The following is a 21,718-nucleotide window of genomic DNA, read 5'->3' as shown; positions in this document are numbered from 1 at the left end:
CCCCAGGCGTGCAGGCTTCAGTAGTTGTGGCACGTGGGCTCAGCAGTTGTGGCTTGCAGGCTCTAGAGTGGAGGCTCAGTAGCTGTGGCACATGGGCTCAGCTGCTCTGTGGCATGTGGGATCCTCCCAGGCCAGGGCTCGAACCCATGTCCCCTGCATTGGCAGGCAGACTCCCAACCACTGCGCCACCAAGGAAGCTCCTACATTCTTTTTTAAAATATTCTTTTCCATTATGGTTTATCATAGGATATTGAATATAGTACTCTGTGCTATATAGTATGACCTTGTTGTTTATCTCCTTTTCTCTTTTTCCTGAAGTATAGTTGATGTACAATATTGTATAAGTTTCAGGTGTACAACAAAGTGATTCACAATTTTTAAAGGTTATATCCCATTTATAGTTATTATAAAATTTTGGTTATATTCCCTGTGCTGTACAATATATCCTTGTATCTTATTCATTTTATACATAGTAGTTTGTACCTCTTAATCCCCTCCCCCATCTTGCCCCTCCCCACTTCCCTCTCCCAACTTGTAACCACTAGTTTGTTCTCTATATCTGTGAGTCTGTTTCTTTTTTCTTGTATTCACTAGTTATTTTATTTTTTAGATTCCACATATAAGTGATATCATACAGTATTTGTCTTTCTCTGTCTGACTTATTTCACTTAGCATAATACCCTCCAGGTCTACCATCCATGCTGTTGCTAATGGCAACATTTCATTCTTTTTTATGGCTGAGTAGTGTTCCATTGTGTGTGTGTGTGTGTGTGTGTGTGTGTGTACCACATCTTCTTTATCCATTCATCTGCTGATGGACACTTAGGTTGCTTGAATATTTTTTTCTAAATGAAAACATGCTCTATATACTGTTTCATGCATTTTTTTTCACTCAACCCTACAATTTGAAGACAGTTTCATATCTGAATATAGAGTCTTTTCTCTTTCTCCTTAATGATTGCATAATTATCCATGGCATAAATTATTTAGCCTCAACTTCCAGTTTGGTTCTTATGTGCCTTTTTTTTGTTGATGGCACCATTTTCCCGGCTACTCTGCTCCAAACCTTCGAGTAATACCCAACATCCTCCTTCCCCATACCTAGTAAATCATGCCAATTCTGCTTTTACAACGTTTTTCCTACTTGTCCATTCTTTTTCATTCTCATTGCCACTTCCTTGGTTTAGGCCTTAACATTTTCTATAGCATTTTCCTGTCTCCAAATTTTCTATTTCTGTCCACCTTGCACACTTGCTTTAGATCAAGTTTCCTAAGACCAAGATTTGGTTTGTGTCACTACTCTTCTTAAAAACCTTCAGTGGATTCCCAGTCATTGTGTTATATATTAAAACTCAAGCAGTGATCAATAAATATGATTTAAAAATTCTAATCTGGTGAATTTATGAAATGCAGATGCCTGGATAAGAATGTCCATATGTAGGACCTTTGGTCTGTATTAAAAAAAAGGATCCAAAGTGCTTTTGATGCAGTTGGTTGTTGGACCAGTGGAGTCATTAGAATAAAGTACAAATTTCTCTTCCCGGTATTCCTTTTCCAAGATGCTTTTCCAGCCCCATCTCTTGCTACTACTTCTCTACACACCAGTGCAAATGAAGTTTTTGTTGGCTTTCTGGGTGCTCCTCACACCTTCCAATCACATCTTTTAAAAATGTTCAGGCTTAGTTTCTCAATGAATCCTTTGCAGCCAGAAGTGATCACTGTGCTCGATTCTCTGAACTGGCTTACAGGTACATTATGCCTTATCTCTTAGTTTCGGGTTTCTCAGTTTTGAGCTTTTCCTCCCTGTTAACTTGTAAGATCGCTGTCCGCAGAAACCTAGCTAGTCCTTTCTTAATATTCGTGCCTATAGAGGCTTTTGTACTTTGAGGCAAGGGTCTTAAGAATTTGTAGGTTTAGTGCCATTGCCGGACTTAATCTCCGTTGCATATGAAGTCGTTAACTGCTCCTGCCTTATAGTGGAGCTTTTAACACGTGTTTGCGGATTCTAGGGATAACTTGTGGAGCCCCATCTCCCAGAGAACTACAATCCCAGCGGGCATTGTGCGGAACGTCTGCGGACGTGGTGACGCTAGGGGGCGTGCCGCATGTGAGGGAGGGGTCGTCCTGCGGGTAGCAGGAGGCTCAGGAGGCTGTGGAGACTGGGGTGAGAGAGAGGAGAGAGAGAGAGAGAGAGAGCGAGAGAGAGGGAGAGAGAGAGGGAGAGAGAGAGAGCGCGAGCGAGCGAAAGGTGAGCCGAGCTGAAGGAGGGCAAACGCTGCCGGGCACCCCCAGTCTATGGAGCGGGGTAAGATGGCGGAGGCGGAGAGCCTGGAGACAGCGGCGGAGCACGAGCGGATCCTCCGAGAGATCGAGAGCACCGACACGGCCTGCATCGGGCCCACGCTCAGGTACCCTGGGTACCGGGGCCACAGATGGGCGGGCACGGGCGGGACTCGGGGGCAGGCTCCCTCGGGGCTGTGCGCCCGGCCGGCCACCCGCAGGGCCAGCGCCGGCCCCTCCCTTCGGAGAGCCAGGCGAGCGACCTCCACCCTCGGTGAGGCGGGTCCCCCTCCGCAGTCCAGCCGTGGAGTCCCTTCCCGACCGTCGGCGCCGGCAGCCCCGTTACTCTGTAGGCTCCTGCCTCCCTCGGGGCTGGGGCAGCCGTCGTTCTCCCTCCGAGGCTAGACCGGCGCGGGCAGCGGGAGCGCGCCCGGCAGGTGGTGGCTTTTAGCAGAGCTTCCCCCTGAGGACATCACTCTTCTGTCTCCGACCCAAACCCCGTCCTGCCCTAGACCCAAGACCTGCTCTTCAGGCAAAACAGAATTCACCCCACGGTCTCTTGCTCGGAAATTAAACTCTTGCCTCAGAATCACAACCACTTCTCAGAATCGAGTTTTTGAAAATCCTAGGCCTGGAAGGAGGGAAGTTTCCTTCAGCCTCTCCTGTGAGCGGGTGCTCGCTGAGCCCTGTCAGGAGGACGACCTCCCCAAATGTGAAGCCTCCTGGTACTCCTCACCGAAGAGACGTTATCTCCCCTCCGTTCCCTGTGACCATTACTTTGCCCACACACCCCCATTTTATTTGGAGTTGTCAAAACAAGCCGCCACCCACCTCAACTTATTTAACAAAACTTAGGTACCACTTACTATGTAAAGTGCAAGACATTTATTAAGCGATTTACAAGTATAACTTATTCAAACCGCACAACAGCCCTATTAGGAAGGCACTATTATTGCCCTCATTTTACAGATGAAGCACAGAGAGGTTAAGTGACTTGCCCAAGGTCACAGAGAAAATAAAGTAGGAGAGTCATGATTCCTGCTCACGCATTCTGGATCCAGAGTCTGCATTCTTAATCTCTGTTTTTCTGCCTCAATTGGGGATCACCATCTACCAGTACTTTATGGTAATTACTCACCAGGCGCAATTTCAAAATACCTTTTTCTTTCCCCTCAGTTTATTAGTGCCCTGGAACTAGCTTATCTTCGTCCTTCCTGTGGCACCTTCTGATCTCCACGCAGCCAACAGAGAGAATTATCTTACCCACCTTGTACAGTCTTGGGTCGCTGTTCCTCCCTTCAAAAAAGTTATTACTCACTGCTTGTTTTTTCATAGGGAGAGTTGCCTCATGAAAGTGTTTGAAGGAGGGGCAGGCTGGAGACTAGACTCCTCATTTCCACCTGCACAGCGTCCTTCTCCAGGGCATATCGTTAGCACAGTGTAACCAGTGCCATCCCTGGACATGGGACATGACCATCCTTAGTAGTTTGCTTTTTGTCCCTTACTGCATTATGATCATGACTGTCATGCTCCTCTCTTTTCACATTTTCTTGAGTTCTTAAGGGTGAATGACCCGCATTTCATTATTTTTACTTTTATAAAAACTAAGGACTACTTACTGGTATTCTATGTACATTATTAATGGTTATTAATATTTGGTTTTCATGAAACAAAATGTTATTAGAGTTACTGAGGATGCTGTTTCAGTATTTTACTAAGAAATTTGGCCGCTGAGCTATATAGTTGGCAGCCAAGCAAAGCTCCTGCTGGAACAGTTGGGATTACCAGAGTTTTTAGGAAGGATTCTTCATCAGAATACCATCAATGTTGTCTTGAGTTGGTTGCGGTTTTTAATTGCTGTTGTTCTTCGTTTATAGAATAAATGACTTAATTTAGTGTTATCAATTTAGTTTGTTGTGATTTATTATGTTAGCTCTCCACTGAATAGTAATGCATATTTGTTCAACTGAATTTTGGCCTGTAATTTTCCATTATCTTGTCTGAAGAAGTATACATGTTATGTTTAAAATATGTTACCCATTCTCCCGCAGATTTGCCTCACTGGTATCACTGAGTTCTTTTTTCACTGGAAAGTCAGGTTTTGTTGGGGTAGATGGACTAGGGATCTTTTGTCCTAAGGGGACATGGTAAAAAAAAAAAAAAAGTTTTGAAAACCGCTGCACTATCCTACTACTTTAAGTTGCTTTTCCTGACTCCCTTTTATCATGATTAGGGGCTTTTCATTTTTGGCCTCGTCTGGTCTTTGGTGGATAACCCTAAATCTTACTATCGGACCCAAGGTTCAATCACTAGAACATCCTATAATACAAGTAATATTCACTGTCTTTGTCTTTAGTCTAGCTTGTTCTTCCCATATTCACAGGGGATGATCTCATCTTTCTTCCTTATTCCATGCAGAGGCAGCAGCATGCACAGACTTGATGTTTCACATCTCAGGCTTCACCCTGGGTGCACTTCCATAATCATTATCTCCTGGTTTTCCATCACAGTTATTAAACAGGTTTGATAAAGGCAGTAGGCTCTATTCCCTAACTTTACTCTTAACTGTAAATCTCAAAATCTATCCCTCTTCATAGTCTTTCCTGTTTCTTCTGAGGTAGCATTTTTAAGGCACCGGGTTCTTAGCTGTTCCTGAGACAGGTTTTGTAAGTGAAGAGGAACTAGATAATAATAATTTGTGGTACCAAATTATTCTTCCAGTTTTATCCCTTTTTGTTTGAGGAGCCACAGTGGCTTGACTTTTTCATTATATAACTAACCTGATTTAAGCTTTAACAGTAAATGCAATGTTAGTTGATTCCCATGTATCATAAGGAGTGCCTTTCCTTACTTACTGTATTTCTGAAAGTCCCAAGCTTATCCATGCATATAGAGGCTGTTGCCTAGCAAATTCTTTTGGGAAAGCAGCCATCTCTTTCTTCTCTGTCTTCATCTCAAAAATTATTTTGTTAACTACAAGTCCTGATTTTGCAGATGAATAAAGAGGCCCATAAGATGTTAGGGCATGTCTTGTTTTTAAAATAATATTGATTCTTGCCTTGTAGTGCTAATACTAAAATAGTGATCACAAATCACTCACGAACAATAGCTTCATATTTCCATTTTTCAAATCACGTTTACATATCTCTAGTCTTCTTTCACATCAGTTATTCAGAATAAGCCATTTCCTCACTTTGTTCTCTGGGTGCTAGCAATTAACATTCAGTTTTAATTGCTATTTAAGATTTTAAAACAGACTTTTAAATTTAACAGTGAAATACATTGCCTTTAAAACAGTAGCTTTATTGGGATATAATTCATATCCCGTACAGTTCACCCATTTAAACTATACAATTCAGTGTTTTTTTAGTTTATTCACAGAGTTGTGTTAACAGTCACCACAGTCTAATTTTAGAACGTTTTCATCACCCCCAAAAGAAACCCCATACCCATTAGCAGCCACTCTTCATTCTGTCCCCCTTCCCAAGGCCCTCACTACTTTCTGTCTTTATGGGTTTGCCTATTCTGTTCACTTTGTATAAATGGAATCATACAACGTTTTGAGGAACTGCCAGACTGTTTAACAAAATGTCTGTACCGTTTTGCATTCCTGCCAGCAATGTGTAAGTGTTCCAGTTTCTTCATATCCTTGTCAGCACTTGTTAGTATCTTTTTTTTTTTTTTTTTTTTTTTTTTTTGCGGTACGCCGGCCTCCCACTGCCGTGGCCTCTCCCGCTGCGGAGCACAGGCTCCGGACGCGTAGGCTCAGCGGCCATGGCTCACGGGCCCAGCCGCTCCGCGGCATGTGGGATCCTCCCGGACCGGGGCACAAACCCGCGCCCCCTGCATTGGCAGGCGGACTCTCAAACACTGCGCCACCAGGGAAGCCCACTTGTTAGTATCTTTTATATTTTAGCCATCCTAGTGGATACGAAGTTGCGTCTCACTGTCGTTTTGATTTGCATTTCCCTAATGGTTAATGTTTTCATGTGCTTATTATTTATCTTTTTGGGAGCAATGTGTATTGAGATCCTTTGCTCAGTTTTTACTTGGGTTGTCTTTTTATTATTGAGTTGTAAGAGTTCTTTATATATTCTGGATATGTCTCTTACCAGGAATAGGATTTGCAAATACTTTCTTCCATTCTTTTGGTTTGTTTTTTCATTTGACTTGTTGCACAAAAGTTAAATTTTGATGTAAGTCCAGTATATCTAGTTTTTATTTTTTTGCTTGTGCTTTTGGTGTTGTATCTAGGAAGCCTTTGCTTTACCCAAGATTATGAAGATTTCCTCCTGTTTTTTTCCTGAGTTGTATAATTTTATCTTTACATTAAGGTCTGTGATCTATTTTGAGTTAATTTTTGCCTATAGTGTAAGGAAGGGTGTTCAGTTTCATTCTTTTACATGTTGATATGCAGTTCTAGCATCATTTGTTGATTGCCATTTTTCTTACCCAGATATATTTCTGGTTGATTTATCTTGCTCTTTTTACCATTAAATTTATATTCCTTATTTGTAGCAGAAATGTAACCTTCAAGACCCTGTATTTGTGTTTGTTTGACTTTGCTGTTAAGCTTGACCTCCCTTGTTGAGTGCTCTCACCTGGGAAGAAGTTTGCTCTAATGTTTTCAGATAAAGGTTTTCTCTTTTTTAGCTTAATTGCTGCCTTCCATTTCTGAGGTTCTTGTGTTATAAGAATGATGTGATTGCTATATTTGATCTTGGTAAAGCAGTTTACTTTAGGGACTGATTCTTGTCTTACTTCATGGAATGGTTTTGTGTTATACTGCTTAGCTTTAAGATTAACATAAGGTGTATTAATGAAAGGATCTTATCTATTTGATCTTTTTCACTGTTGAAACATTAAAAAAGCTATTATGTCAACATTATAAAAATTTTGAAAGCTATATTAAGAATTACTTGCACTCCTATATAACACTGCTGCTGTTTTGGTGCATTTCCTTTTAGACCTTTGCTTTATGTATTTTTTTTTTTTTTTTTTTTTTTTGCTGTACGCGGGCCTCTCACTGCTGTGGCCTCTCCCGTTGCGGAGCACAGGCTCCGGACACACAGGCTCCGCGGCCATGGCTCGCGGGCCCAGCTGCTCCGCGGCATGTGGGATCCTCCGGGATCGGGGCACGAACCCGTGTCCCCTGCATCGGCAGGCGGACTCTCAACCACTGCGCCACCATGGAAGCCCTGCTTTATGTATTTTAATGTTAAAAAGCTGTGTTCTTGGTGCAGTAACAATTTTCTCTCTTGCTTATTTAATTAAGTTGTGTGTAAAGCTGCCTCTTACAGAAAAGAAATATGGGGAATATTTTCAAAAGCTGTTTTGCTCAGTGTCATTTGATAAATATGGGGAACTGGCTTCCCCACTTACTACTTCTGTGCCTTTGGCCACATGGCTTTGTTTTCCATCCTCTGCCCTCCCTCGTTACCTAAATTGTACAGAAACCAGTTAATCATAATCCTTGGTTTACGACACTCTCTCATTATTGGTCACCGCATGGGCCTCTTTAAACAATTAATTAATTGTTTTTATAAGCAGTTTACCACCCTAGTAGGCAAATTTTTCTCATCTTTAAAATGGGGATTATACCACCTACATTGCAGGAACAGTATCAGAAAAAAAAAAAAAAAAAAAAAAAAAAAGGAGATAAAGCGTTCTTCACTGTACCTGCTAGGTAGTAGTAACTCCGATAATGTGAATCATCTGCCTTTTACCCTTGAGTTTGCTATGTGGACTTAGGTATTTCTGTTTTTGGAGTTATGTTAATTACAAAACTCAGTGTTTGGAGTGGTTCTTGACTTTTTTTTTTCCCTTCCACTCATACAGCTGAGGGATATAATATTCATCAATAATCAGACCCTGGAAGTGGTTACTTTGATATAGACTGGAGAATGGAGGAGGAGATGGGAAACAGTTTTATAAAGGCAGTTCAGGTGACTGATATACTGTCCTGACAATCAATGAGGGGAAAGAAATGATCTCCCATTGCTAATTGCTTATTTTTTAGTAGTAGCTCCCTTTTAAAAATAACATTTTTATATTTTAATTTATAAATGTAAGGTCATGACTTGTAAAAAGAAGAGACAACAAAAACTTAATCCTACCACCCTGTCACAATCTAACATTTGTATATTTCTTTTAAGCTTTTTCCATATTCATTTTACTACATTAGAAGAATATTACCATGTTGTGTCTTGCTTTTTCAGTTAACATATACAGTTTTATACATTGTTATATATTATATATCTATATTATTTTGGTGTCGTCATTCATGAATTAATTTATGCAATCATTCTACAAATATTTATGGAATAACTTCTATGTGCCAGGTACTCTTCCAGGCTCTGGGGTACAACAGGGAACAAAATAGACATGTCCCTGCCCTTTTGGACCTTACATTCTAGTGGAGCACTCACAGAATAAACAAACACATAGATACATAAAATAATAGTGTTATTTAGTTGTTAGTGTTACATATGATGGGGTATTATTTTTGACTTGGTGGTTAGAAAAAGTTATTCTGGCAAAGATTTGAAAAGAGTGAAGGAGCAAGCCATATGGCTCTCTGGGGGAAGTACCTTCCAGACAGCAGGCACGGTGTGAAGACTCAGGAGAAGCATAATGGGAGGTGACGGTAGGAAATTAGTGAGGGTCCAGATAGTGTAGACTAAGAAAGAGACTGATTTTATTTCTAAGTGTTACTAAGAAAGGACTGATTTTATTTCTAAGTGTTATGGCAAGGTACAAGAGAGTTTTGAGCAGGAAAGTGATGCTCTAACTTAAGTTAAACAAAGAACATTCTGGCTGCTGGGTGAAGATTGGAGTAAGAGAAGAAACAGGAAAACCAGTCAAGGGATATTTGCAGTAATAAGAACTAAGAGATGGTTTTAGCATGCAGTAAGCTGTTGGGGAGGAGATGATGAGAAGTAGTAGGATTTCGAATATATTTTGAAAGCAGAGCCAAAATATTGGATTAGTTATAGGGGTTAAAGAAAGAGAGGAATCAAGCATGATTCCAAGGCTCTTGGCCTAAGTAAATGGGTGAATGGTGGTGCCATTTATTAGAATAGAGAATAAAGGGGGAGGAATTTTATTTTTCTTTGTGGCACTTACTATTGCCTGACATATATAATTTTTAATTGCCTCCTCCATTAGAATGTGTATTCCAGGAGGGGAGGAATTTTGTTCCTTTTGTTTGCTGCTGTATCCTGGGAACCTGAAAGAGTGCCTGGCATACAGTTGGTACTCAATAAATATTTGTTGAATGAATAGAAGAATAAAATAATTGTACCATGAACTGTTAATTATTTGGGGGTTAATTAACTGATTTGTAGATTAACTATCTTAAAAAATATGACTAGGCTTTTGAGGAAAAAATAAAACTGCTGAAAATCTTGAAAATCTCGGCATGTTGGAAGTGTTTATTTTTTGGAATTACATATGATTTTAGAGTTCCTCTTTCTCTTCATCAAAAGCGTAATCTAAAATAATTGGCCTCTAATGCCTGTGATTCTTAAATATTTTTGCAGTATTGTTAAAGTTTTTCAAATTTAAGTATGATAACTTTAGTGACTAAAATGTTATGATCTAAGTACACATTGTATAAATAAAGCTTAACATTTGGTAATAAGTTAAAATTTTTGTACATTTGGGAAAAAGGGGGTGGATAGTGTTAAATAAGTTTAAATTACAATATGGAATAGGATAATGAATTTTTTGTGGTTTGATAAAGAAAAGTTAGGTTTTATTTTAATAACTTCATTGACTTGTCAAGCAAATTGGAAAAATGAAAAACTGAAAAAGCCCTCTTGTAGCTGATAAGACAGTGCTGGTTTGGTTCAATCAGCAATGGGCTCCAAGTCTGATTTTATCTGAGCTAAATAAACAAAAATTTTCATTGAAGCTCTTCCAGTGGAAGGTTATTCTGGTGTGTTATCTGATCAATTAGATTCAAGCCATAGAAAAATTAGTAGTCACAGAGGGAAATTAAATGGGAGAGTAGCATTTGGCAATCATTCCTGTGTTGAATTTGAAGAATTTATTAGTTATCATTAGATCAAATATATAGTGCTGGTGAAACTCATCTGGAAATTTTACCTAGTATAATTCTGAAAATAAAATATGAATGGGTAAATTATCTTTATTTGTATGGGTTTGAAATATTTAAAAAGTGGAAAGAAAATGATGTGAACCATAAATCTAGTATTTTTCCCATTCCCTCTATTTCCTCATTTTATTAGTTTGTTGTTTATTCTTCCATTGTATTTTTAATGCAAATATAGGCATATATGATTTTATTTTCTCCTCCCCTTTTACAAAAGAAGCAGTGTACTGTATATGCAGTTCTGTAGCTTAGTGTTTTATATTATTTCATCAATATATTTTGGAGATCTGTCCATATCAGTATGCAGAGATTTCCCTTATTCGTTTTTACAGCTACATAGTGTAAATATACTATGGTTTATTCAACCAGTTCCCTATTTCTGTATACTTGGGTTATGTCCAGTCTTTTGTTGGACAAAATAATGCAGCAGTGAATAATCTTGAATGTCTGTCATTTCTTATTGTACGTTTCATACTGTATCTGTAGGATCGATTCCCAGAAGTGGGATTGCTGGGTAAAATAATGAGTGTACCTGTACTTTGGTAGGTATTACTTTCTACAGGGGTTGTACCATTTTGTTCTCCTTCTAGCCGTCTATGAGATTGCTCATTTCTCCATAGCATTTTCAGCAAAGTGTGTTTTAGACTTTTGAGTTTTTGCTAATATGATAATGACAAATGGTATTTCAGTGTTTTTATTTGTACTGTATGAGTGAGGCTGAACATCCCTTCATATGTGTAAAGGCTCTGTGTGTGTGTGTACTGTCTGTCCATGTCCTTTGATTATTTTTCTATAAGGTTGGTATTTTTCTCTTTGATTTGGGAGCACCAGTAAAGAACCTTTGATAATTATGCTTTGCTTAAATGCATCAGGAGTGTACAAACTAAAATGGGTTGTGATTACTAAAACAAAGAAACTATTGTTTTTTATGGAATGAAAATTTCAAACCTGCCTTTCTATTGTTTTAGTTATAAAGGAACATGAATAAACAGACATTTTAAAAGAATTAAAAAAAAATCTTATACCAAGAGGCTATGATAATTTGAAATCAGAAGGTTTTTTGGGGGAATGCAGTAACATTATTAGATAATGCTGCTTCACATACAAACACAGTTCTTAGCAAATCAGAGGATGTCAACATTTTAATAAATTCTTTACTTTAAAATGTTGTGGTATGTATTCACATATTTACATAATTTCCAGCATTTACCTAATTAGTATATGAATTAGTTGCAAAAAATTATTGATAAGGACAATTATTTAGTATGGGTTTGGAAGCAGTTTAGAATTTTAGAGGACATTTATGACGTAGCTTTAGTTTGGAATATGATATGTATGAATATTGATTAGGTCATTGAGGAAAATAAAGATATTTTGATTCTTTACATCGTTGGATTTGATAGTTTTTAGTATTCGCTAATGATGTAGTAATTTATTGAATCACATACAAAATCAAGCTTCCAGCTGAAAACAACTTGAAGAAATAAAATTAGTGAGTAGCTTCTCTATGAAATGTGTTAATCTGGGTTGAGATGCTGAGCAACTATGACATTTAATATTTGCTTGAGGGAGATAGCAAAAATAATGAGGCGGGGGAGGAGTTAGTAAAAACTGAGTTAAAAATAAAGCTGAGCTTAAACACTTGCAACCTGATGTGACTAATAGCTTATTTCTTAGAGATGTTTGCTATGGCTGTGGGAAAAGAGTAAAGCCTTTTTTTGTGGTGTATTAGTATCTGCTGGAGTATTTAGAAAACAAAGAAGACAGTTTGCTGACTAGCTGATGTTACATGGACTTCGTTCGAATATTTGAAGTAAGGAGAGGTCAGTTAAGAGATAGACAATGATAATGAAATATTTTAATATTTTGGCTGTTTTAGAAAGCAATTTGTGTATCTGTAAGTTATATTTATGTTATATTTTACATTCCTAGATGTCCTTGGAATGTTAAATGTTTTCTTTCAAATTGCGGGTAACTTAGCATTAATATTTCTTTCACATTTTGGCTGATTTTTTTGAAGGGTGATTAATTTTGTCTTAACTCTGTTTTGGGGTTATTCTTAGTCTCCTTCCCCTCTTATTCTGGTTGACAATTGACTGTTTTCTCTTTCTCTCTCTTTTTCTCTGATTTTCCCCTTGCCTTGTAGAAAGGAATTAGATGGTTTCCAAAAATCTACATGATTTAAAAAAATACTTGTAATAGATACATCAAAGATGGTGAGCAAATTGGGGCGAGGGAAAACAAGGTAGGAAAGAGAATATGAAGTCAAGAGTGAGAGCTGTTAAAAGATTATGTTTGTTAAGGTAGGCCATCAGTTTGGCTCTAGGCTTTCCGGCAGCTAGTGCAAAAATGAGATATGCTTTGTTGTTTGAGTTATGGTGTAAACTTAAAAAGTAGTTACTTTGGAGAAGCACAGCTATTCTTGGTTCTGAGAACTGTTTCTCCCATATGTCCTCACAAAGAAGGCCCTGTATAATGTAACTTTAATAGCCATATAGTAAATGCAGCAATATGTGACAGGCTGTTTCTTATATTGTCCTTTAGTGAAAGCATATGGCATAACCAAAGCACAATTTAGTAAAAGCAGTTCTGCAGGGAGTCAAGGGAATGCAGTTGTCTGCTTGTCTTGGCTTAATCAAGGCATAGATTTTATAATACCTACAGTGGAAGTTGATGGTGCATTATCCCACTTAACCCCTTTTTTTGATTATTGATCACTTTGAGAATCTTTTGAATGCTATACACCCTTTCCTTAGTAAAATTCATGTGACCAGTCTTCATAATTTCTAGTCTAGAAGAGTGTATGCCTTGCATGTACGTTAAGTCTTCATAAGTACTGCTTTTAGTAGTCAAGGTTTTTGATAACTGACAAGTATCAGTGAGTTCAAGATTATATTTTTTTGTGTTTCTTTCTGAATGTATCACTTGCATGTGTTCTAGGTTAACTAAGACCTGTATGTGCTTTAAAAGTAAACCAGCTGTGGGTTGAAATATTATTTTTTTATGAAATTTGAAGAACCTGGATAAGCCACTCTATTCCTTCAAAAGAAGTAGAGTGAGAGAGAGAGTACTTAAGGATAGGGCCAAGGTTCTTTAGAAGTTATTTGGGTTGTGTTGTAGAAAGAAAGAAATGCCGTTAAAGCCACCATAATTTTATTCCTAACAGTCTTAAATTTGATGTTAAAGACCAACCCACCTTGGCCATTTAAAAAATTGCCAACAAATAAAGTAACCATAGATGTTTTGTCTGTGTAATTTAGAGTATACTTCCTGGAAAATGTATGCCTTATTAAGGAGGTTATTTACCTGGAATGTCTGGAACCTACCCTGTTCTGGATTTATAATTTAAAAAAATTGAGATGTATAAGTCTCAAGAGCACAGTGATTGATAAAATAAAATTTAAGCATGTAATATATATTTGCATAAAAAAACTTTAAAACATTCATCGCCCGGTTAAACATCTAAGTGAGCAAGAACTATCACAGTGCAACCAACTAGGTTACCTTAATGTGATTTGTGATGATACATATGGACTAGGACTCTGTTAAAATACATGCCTCCTATTCACAGTCTTGGAGATCATCAGATTGACATGTATCTTGCACTGTAGTGAATTTACTTTCAGTTACTACTGTGATTTGATAAAATCAAAAGCAAAAACAATGACAATAACAAACTTTTTAGAAGAACAATTCTATCATTTTGGGGTATTTAGATGTTTCCAGTGTTTAGGAAGCTGGACAAATGTTCTATTGTATATTAGATAAGTGACAAGGCCATTTGCCAAAAATGATGATTTGGATTAAAATAAGGCTCTTTTGCATACTTGTTTTTGATTAAAAAGCTGTGGAGTAACACAGGCTTTCAATTTTGATTGTGTTTTTATATACTTGGAACATGACAAACTGGGACGAAAGTGTATCTTTTGGCACTGTGATTTTGTGTAGTGGAGCACTAACGTCTTGTTGCATGTCAAAACCTTTGCTCTTATTGTTCTCAATATCTCTATATTTGAAAAGTGCTTTATGTTTTTTTCCTTTGCAAATTGTGGCTTTGTTTCTTTCCTCATACTTGTACTTGCTTTTTGTATCTCCCTTCTGCTTTCTGTGAAACATCTAAGCAAGCAAGAATCATCGCAGTGCGACTAACTTTCACTTTCTGGGGAAGCTCTGGTGCCAATAAACAATAACATTTTAAGGTTATTGATATGAAATGTGATCTTACCAAGAAATATGAATGAATAAAAACAGCAGACATTGAGCTTGACTGAATCCATGTTATGAAACATTTTTGGTATGGAGTTTGATTTTAGGAAAGACATGTTTGTATAACACATTAAAAAAAAAAAGGAAAGAAATAAGGGAGCTAGCCAAACATTTTGTTTTTGATGAGGTAAAAGAATTACTTGACATTTGTAAGGGAGAAGTGTACAACAAAGATCTTTTGGCATTGGAATAGCAAAAGAAAGAGGAAAATGAAATGAGAAGAGCTCTGGAAATAGAAAAATAGGCTATTGGAAGCATTTTTAAATGGTAAATGTGGATCTGACTCTATACATTTATTATTTGACTTTTTAAAAATGAAACTTTGCATTTTGAGGTGATTGGAAATTCACTTGTAAGAAATTATACAGAGATCCCCTGTACCCTTTACACAGTTTCCTCCTCTAGTAGCGTCATGAGAAACTGTAGTACAATATATCAGGACTAAGATACTGACATTGTGACAGTCAAAATACAGAATATTTTCATCATCACAAGCATCCCTCGTGTTGCCCTCTTATAACTACAGCTGTTTTCCTTCTTCCCTATCTGCTCTTTAGCCCCTGAAAACCACTAAACTGTTCTCCATTTCTATAATTTTATCATCTCAAGAATGTTATATAAATGGAATCATACAGTATGTAACATTTTGGAATTGGCTTCACTCAATGTAATTTCCTGGTGATTCATCCAAATTGTTGTGGTGTATCAATAGTTCCTTTTTATTGCAGAATGGTATTCCATGGTATTCCATGGTATAGCTGTACCACAGTTTTTTAATCATTTACCCATTAAAGGACATCTGGCTTGTTTCCGGTTTTTGGCTATTAAAATGAAACTGCTATAAATACTTCTGTAAAGGTTTTTGTGTGAACAGACATTTTCACTTCTCTAGGTTATATAGCTAGTGGTGGAATTGCTGGGTCATGTGGTAACTCTATGTTTAACTTTTTGAAGAACTACTAAACTTGTTTTCTAAAGTGGTGGTACCATTTTACGTTCCCACCAGCAATGTAGGTGGATTCGTTTTTCCAGATCCTTGCTAGCATTTGGTATCACTATTTTTTATTTTAGCCATTCTGATACAGGTGTAGTAGTATCTTATTGTGGTTTTAACTTTTTTAACTATTGTGGTTTACATTTTTCTAACTGCTAATGATGCTGAATATCTTTTCATGTACTTACTTGCCATATGTATACCTACTTTGTTGAATTGCTTCTTCAGGTGTTTGCCCAGTTTCTAATTGGATTTTTTTAACTGTTGAGTTTTGAAAATTCTTTATATTTCTAGATACTAGTCCTTTATTGGATGTGTGACTTGTAGACATTTTCTCCCACTCTGTGGCTTGTCTTTTCACCCTCTTAACAGAGGTCCGTTACAGATCAGAAGTTTTTTATTTTGATGAAGTCCAAGTTACCAATTTTTCTTTGTATGGAACATGTTTTTGGTGTCAATTCTAAGAACTCTTTGCCTAGCCCTAGATCTTGAGGATTTTCCCTGGTGACTTTTTTTGTCCTAAAAGTTTATAGTTTTACAAAAATGAAAGTCTGTGATTCATTTTTAAAAAAAATTCATTTATTTAATTTATTTTATTTTTGGCTGCATTGGGTTTTCGTTGCTGTGTGCGGGCTTTCTCTAGTTGTGGCGAGAGGGGGCTACTCTTCGTTGTGGTGCGCGGGCTTCTCATTGCGGTGGCTTCCCTTGTTGCGGAGCACAGGCTCTAGGCACGCAGGCTTCAATAGTTGCAGCATGCGGGCTCGGTAGTTGTGGCTCACGGGCTCTAGAGCGCAGGCTCGGTAGTTGTGGCGCACGGGCTTAGTTGCTCCGTGGCATGTGGGATCTTCCCGGACCAGGGCTCGAACCCATGTGCCCTGCATTGGCAGGTGGATTCTTAACCACTGAGCCACCAGGGAAGCCCCTGTGATTCATTTTGAAATGATTTTTGTAATTTTGTAATTTTTGTATAAGCAATGAGACTTCAAAATTTCTCTCTCCTTTTTTTTTTTTTTTTTGGCCTATGGATATCCAGTTGTTCCACCACCATTTATTGAAAAGGCTGTTTTTCCTCTAATGAACTGCTTTTGCACCTTCGTCAAAAGCCACTTGGGCATATTTGTGTTGGTCTGTTCTGGGGTCTCTCTTTTCTGTTGATCTATATGTCTGTCCCTCTGCCAGTATCACAGTCTTGATTACTGTAACTATATAGAATAAGTCTTGATAATGGGTAGACTGATTCCTCCCACTTCTTTATCAAAATAGTTTTAGCTCATTTAGCTCCTTTGCCTTTCCATATAAATTTTAGAATAATTTTGTTTACATCTACAAAAGTATCTTGCTGAGATTTTGATAGGCGTTGTATTAAACCTGTATATCAATTTGTGGAGAATTGACATCTTTACTTCGTGAGTCTTCCAGTCACAAATATGGTATGTTTATCAATTTGTTTAGCTCCCTTTTGATCTCTTTTTATCAGCACTGTGCAGTTTTTTGCATACAAACTCAGTCCATATTTTGTTAGATTTACACTTCAGTATTTCTTTTTAAAAAAGTGATTGTAAATGGTACTGTATTTTAAATTTTGGTGTCATTATGTTCATTGCTAATATGTAGAAATACAATTAATTTTTGGATGTTTATCTTGTATCTTTGTAACTTTCTTTATTAGTCTAGGACTTTTTTGTAGATTCCTTGTAGTTTTCTATGTTGATAATAGTGTCATGTGCAATAGGGACAGTTTTAGTTTTTCTTTTCCAATCTGTATGCCTTTTCTTTAACTTTGTTTCACTGGCTAGAACTTTCAGGACTATGTTGAATAAGACTGGCATATGTGGACATCTTTACCTTGTTCCGAGTCCCAGAGAAAGCATTCAGTCTTTCCCCCATTAAGTATAGTGTTAAGTTATAGGATTTTTGCAAATGCTATTTGTCAAGTTGAGGAAGTTTCCTTATATTCCTATTTTCTGAGAGGTTTTATCATGAAAAAGTGTTGAATTTTGTCCAGTGCTTTTAGTGCATTGATTGATATGATCATGTGATTTTTCTTCTTTAGTCATGTGGATTACATTGATTGATTTTGAATATTGAATGAGCCTGCCTTCCTGGAATAAAGCTAACTTAGTCATTGTATATTTCTTTTCATACCTTGAATTCTCCTTGCCCATATTTTCTTAGGGATTTTTGTGTTTATTTTTATTTTTTTAAATTTTTTTTTCTTTTTGCGGTATGCGGGCCTCTCACTGCTGTGGCCTCTCCCGTTGCGGAGCACAGGCTCCGGATGCGCAGGCCCAGAGGCCATGGCTCACGGGCCCAGCCGCTCCGCGGCACATGGGATCCTCCCAGATCGGGGCACGAACCCGTATCCCCTGCATCGGCAGGCGGACTCTCAACCACTGCGCCACCAGGGAGGCCCTGTGTTTATTTTTATGAGGGATATTGTTCTGTAGTTTTATTTATTTGCTCTCTGTCTGGTTTTGACGATAGGGTTGCTTCAGAAAAATGAATTGGGAGGTGTTTCCTCCCTCCTCTTCTATTTTTTTCCCTCTTCTATTTTCAAGAAGAGACTTTAGAATTAATTCGTAATTAGATTAATTCTGCTTTAAGCATTTTGTAGAATTCTCCAATTAAACCATCTAGGCCTGGAGATTTATTTTTTGGGAGATCTTACAAATTCAGTTTCCTTCATAGTTCTAGGGCTATATAAATTAATATTTTCTAGTGGGTGAATTGTGATAATTTGTGATTTTTGAAGAATTGGTTTATTTCATCTAAGTTGTCAAATTTATGTCAAAAGCGTTTATAGTTCTCTTTTATTATCCTTTTTTTTTTTTTGCGGTACGTGGGCCTCTCACTGTTGTGGCCTCTCCCGTTGCGGAGCACAGGCTCTGGATGCGCAGGCTCAGTGGCCATGGCTCACGGGCCCAGCCGCTCCGCGGCATGTGGGATCTTCCCGGACCGGGGCACAAACCCGTGTCCCCTGCATCGGCAGGCGGACTCTCAACCACTGCGCCACCAGGGAAGACCTATTATCCTTTTGATGGCTACAGGGTGTGTAGTGATGTCTGTGCTTTCATTCCTTATCTTGATAATTTGTTAGGTATCTGTCAATTTTATTGGTGTTTTCAAAGAATCAGACTTTTCCTTGATTTTATGTATTGTTTTTCTGTTTTCTATTATACTGAATTCTACCCTCATCTTTATTATTTCCTTCCTACTGTTTGTTTTTGCTCTGTAGTTTCTTGAGGTGTATGGGGGCTTCAAAGATTGATTTGAGGTTTTTTTCTCTTTTCTAATGCTATAAAATATCTCTAATGCTACATATCTCTATATTTATAATGCTATAAAATATCTCTAGTGCTATAAATATCTCTCCCAGAACTGATTTACCTGTGTCCTATAAGTTTTGATATGTTGTATTTTCATATTCATTCAGTTTAGTGTATTTTTGGATTTCCCCTTAGATTTCCTGTTTGACCCATGAATTATTTAGAAGTGTGTTGTTTAGTTTCCAAGGGTTTGAATATTTCCTGTTACCAATTTCTAGGTTGATTCCATTGTGGTTGGAGAACATACTGTGTATTATCTCAGTTCTTTTGAATTTGTTGAGGTTTGTGTTATGGCCCACAGTGTGGTCTTTCTTGATATATGTTCTGTGGACTCTTGAAAAGTATGTATATTCTGTTGTGTAGAATGTTTTATGAATGTCGATTAGATTCCCATTGGTTGATGGTGTTGTATTTCTCTGTATCGTTGCTAACTTTCTGTCTGTCTCAACTGAGAGAGAGGTGTTGAAGTCTCTTAAGTATAATTGTGGAATTGTCTATTTCTCCTTTCAGATCTGTCCACTTTAGCTTCACATGTTTAGCAACTCTGTTGTTCGGTACATATACATTTAGAATTGCTATGTCTTCTTAGTGGATTGAGTATTTCATTATATAATGACCTATTTTGTCTCTGGTAATTTGCTATGAAATCTACTTTATCTGATGATAATATAGTTACCCCTGTTTTCCTTTGATTACTGTTTACATGATATATCATTTTCCATTCTTTTATTTTTTACCTGCCTATATCATTATATTTGAAGTGAATTTCTTGCTCATAGCATACAGGTGTGTTTTTTCATCTATGCTGTCAGTCTCTGTCTGGTGTAATTAGGACATTTGCATTTAATGTAATTATTGATATGCTAAGTCTTAATTCTGTTGTTTCATTTGTTGTTTTCTGTTTATTCTCTCTTTTGTTTTTCTATTTTCTTTGTCAAAGTGATTCTTTGAATTACTTGAACATTTTTAGAGAATTCCATTTTGATCTAATGTTTTTTATTTTTTTATTTTTTTATTTTTTTCTTTTTGCGGTATGTGGGCCTCTCACTGTTGTGGCCTCTCCCGTTGCGGAGCACAGGCTCCGGATGCGCAGGCCCAGCGGCCATGGCTCACGGGCCCAGCCGCTCCGCGGCATATGGGATCCTCCCAGACCGGGGCACGAACCCGTATCCCCTGCATCGGCAGGCGGACTCTTAACCACTGCGCCACCAGGGAGGCCCTGATCTAATGTTTTTGAGTGTACCCTTCTTGGTGGTTTCTCTAGCGTTAGCGTTGTTTTTATTTAACTTCCTGCATTTTACTAGTGTCATCATTTTCCACTTTGAGTGAAGTATAGAAAACTTACTCCCCTTGGGACTTCCCTGGTGGCGCAGTGGTTAAGAATCCACCTCCCAATGCAGGGGACATGGGTTTGAGCCCTGGTCCAGAAAGATACCACATGCCGTGGAGCAACTAAGCCTGTGTGCCACAACTACTAAGCCTGTGCTCTAGAGCCTGTGAGCCACAACTACTGAGCCTGCGTGCCACAGCTACTGAAACTCACGTGCCTAGAGCCTGTGCTCCGCAACAAGAGAAGCCACCACAATAAGAAACCTGTGCACTGCAACGGAAAGTAGCCCCCGCTCACTGCACCTAGAGAAAGCCTGCGTGCAGCAACGAAGACCCAACGCAGCCAAAAATAAATAAATAGATAAAATGTTAATTGTAAAAAAAAAAGAAACCTTACCTCCCTTTATATCCCTTTATTTATCCACATTTTTGCTTACTGTGTCATTTTTTCCTTTCTGATGTTCCAAGCTTTTCTTTTCTTTCTGTCTCCTTTTTTTTTTTTTTTTTTTTTTTAAATCATTTCGTTTCCATTTAGAAAACATCCTACAGCCATTCTTTTAGAGTAGGCGTACTGGCAACAAATTTTCTTTACATGGGAATGGCTTAGTTTTCCTTTACGTGAGAATGTTTTGATTTCCCCTTCATTCCTAAAGGGTATTTCTCCTGGGTGTAGGATTCTGGTTGAAAAGTGCTGTGCTACTTCTTTTTGGCCTCCATGGTTTCTGATGAGAAATTTGTTGTCATTCAAATTATTTTTTCCTTATAGGAAAGATGTCATTTTCCTCCGGCTACTTTCAAGATTTTTTCTGTCTTTAGTTTTCAGGAATTTAATTATGATGTGTCTTGGCATGGATTTCTTTGGGTTTTTCCTGTTTGGGATTTGCTGATCTTTTTGAATCTGTAGGTTTATATCCCTTGCCAAATTTGGGAAGTTTTTAGCCATTATTTCTTCAAGTACTTTCTTGCCTCACCCTTTTTCTACTCTCCTGGGACTCGGGTAACATGAATGTTAGATTTTTTGGTATAGTCCAACAGCCCTTGAGGCTCTGTTCATTTCCTTCAGTTTATTTTCTCATGTTGTTCTGTTAATGCAATTTCTTCTGTTCTATCTTTCGTTTCACTGGGTTTTTCCTCTGTCCCTTCTACTCTGTTCTTGAGTCCATCCACTGAGTTTTTAATTTCAGTTATTGTATTTTTCAGTTCTAAACTCTACATTTGGTTATCATTTCCCGAATTTCTTTTCTGAGGCTCTTTTTTTTTTGTTTCAGGCACGTTCATAATTGTTTGTTGAATCATTTTTATAATGACCACTTTAAAATCTTCATAATTTTAACTTCTCTGTTGTCTTCGTCTTGGCACCTAGTGATTGTCTTTTTTTCAATAGTTGGGCAGCTTCTTGGTTCTTGG

At 37.8% G+C, this 21,718-nt stretch overlaps 1 protein-coding gene across 2 annotated transcripts in view; it reads left to right on the top strand.

Moving 5' to 3' along the window:
- Nucleotides 1-2,113: 2,113 nt before the first annotated feature.
- The window catches only part of EXOC6B (exocyst complex component 6B), a 730,763-nt gene continuing 711,158 nt past the window's right edge, over nucleotides 2,114-21,718 (top strand). For both annotated transcript variants that reach the window (XM_060118019.1, XM_060118020.1), the window contains exon 1: nucleotides 2,114-2,408. In XM_060118019.1, the coding sequence (XP_059974002.1) occupies nucleotides 2,296-2,408 (113 nt within the window). In that variant the 5' untranslated portion in view covers nucleotides 2,114-2,295. The remainder of the gene's footprint in view (nucleotides 2,409-21,718) is intronic.

The sequence above is a fragment of the Mesoplodon densirostris genome, chromosome 14 (assembly GCF_025265405.1).
Source record: "Mesoplodon densirostris isolate mMesDen1 chromosome 14, mMesDen1 primary haplotype, whole genome shotgun sequence".
Classification (NCBI taxonomy): domain Eukaryota; kingdom Metazoa; phylum Chordata; class Mammalia; order Artiodactyla; family Ziphiidae; genus Mesoplodon; species Mesoplodon densirostris.
The sequence above is the reverse complement of the archived record's forward strand: the minus strand, read 5'-3'. Positions and strand labels throughout refer to the sequence as shown.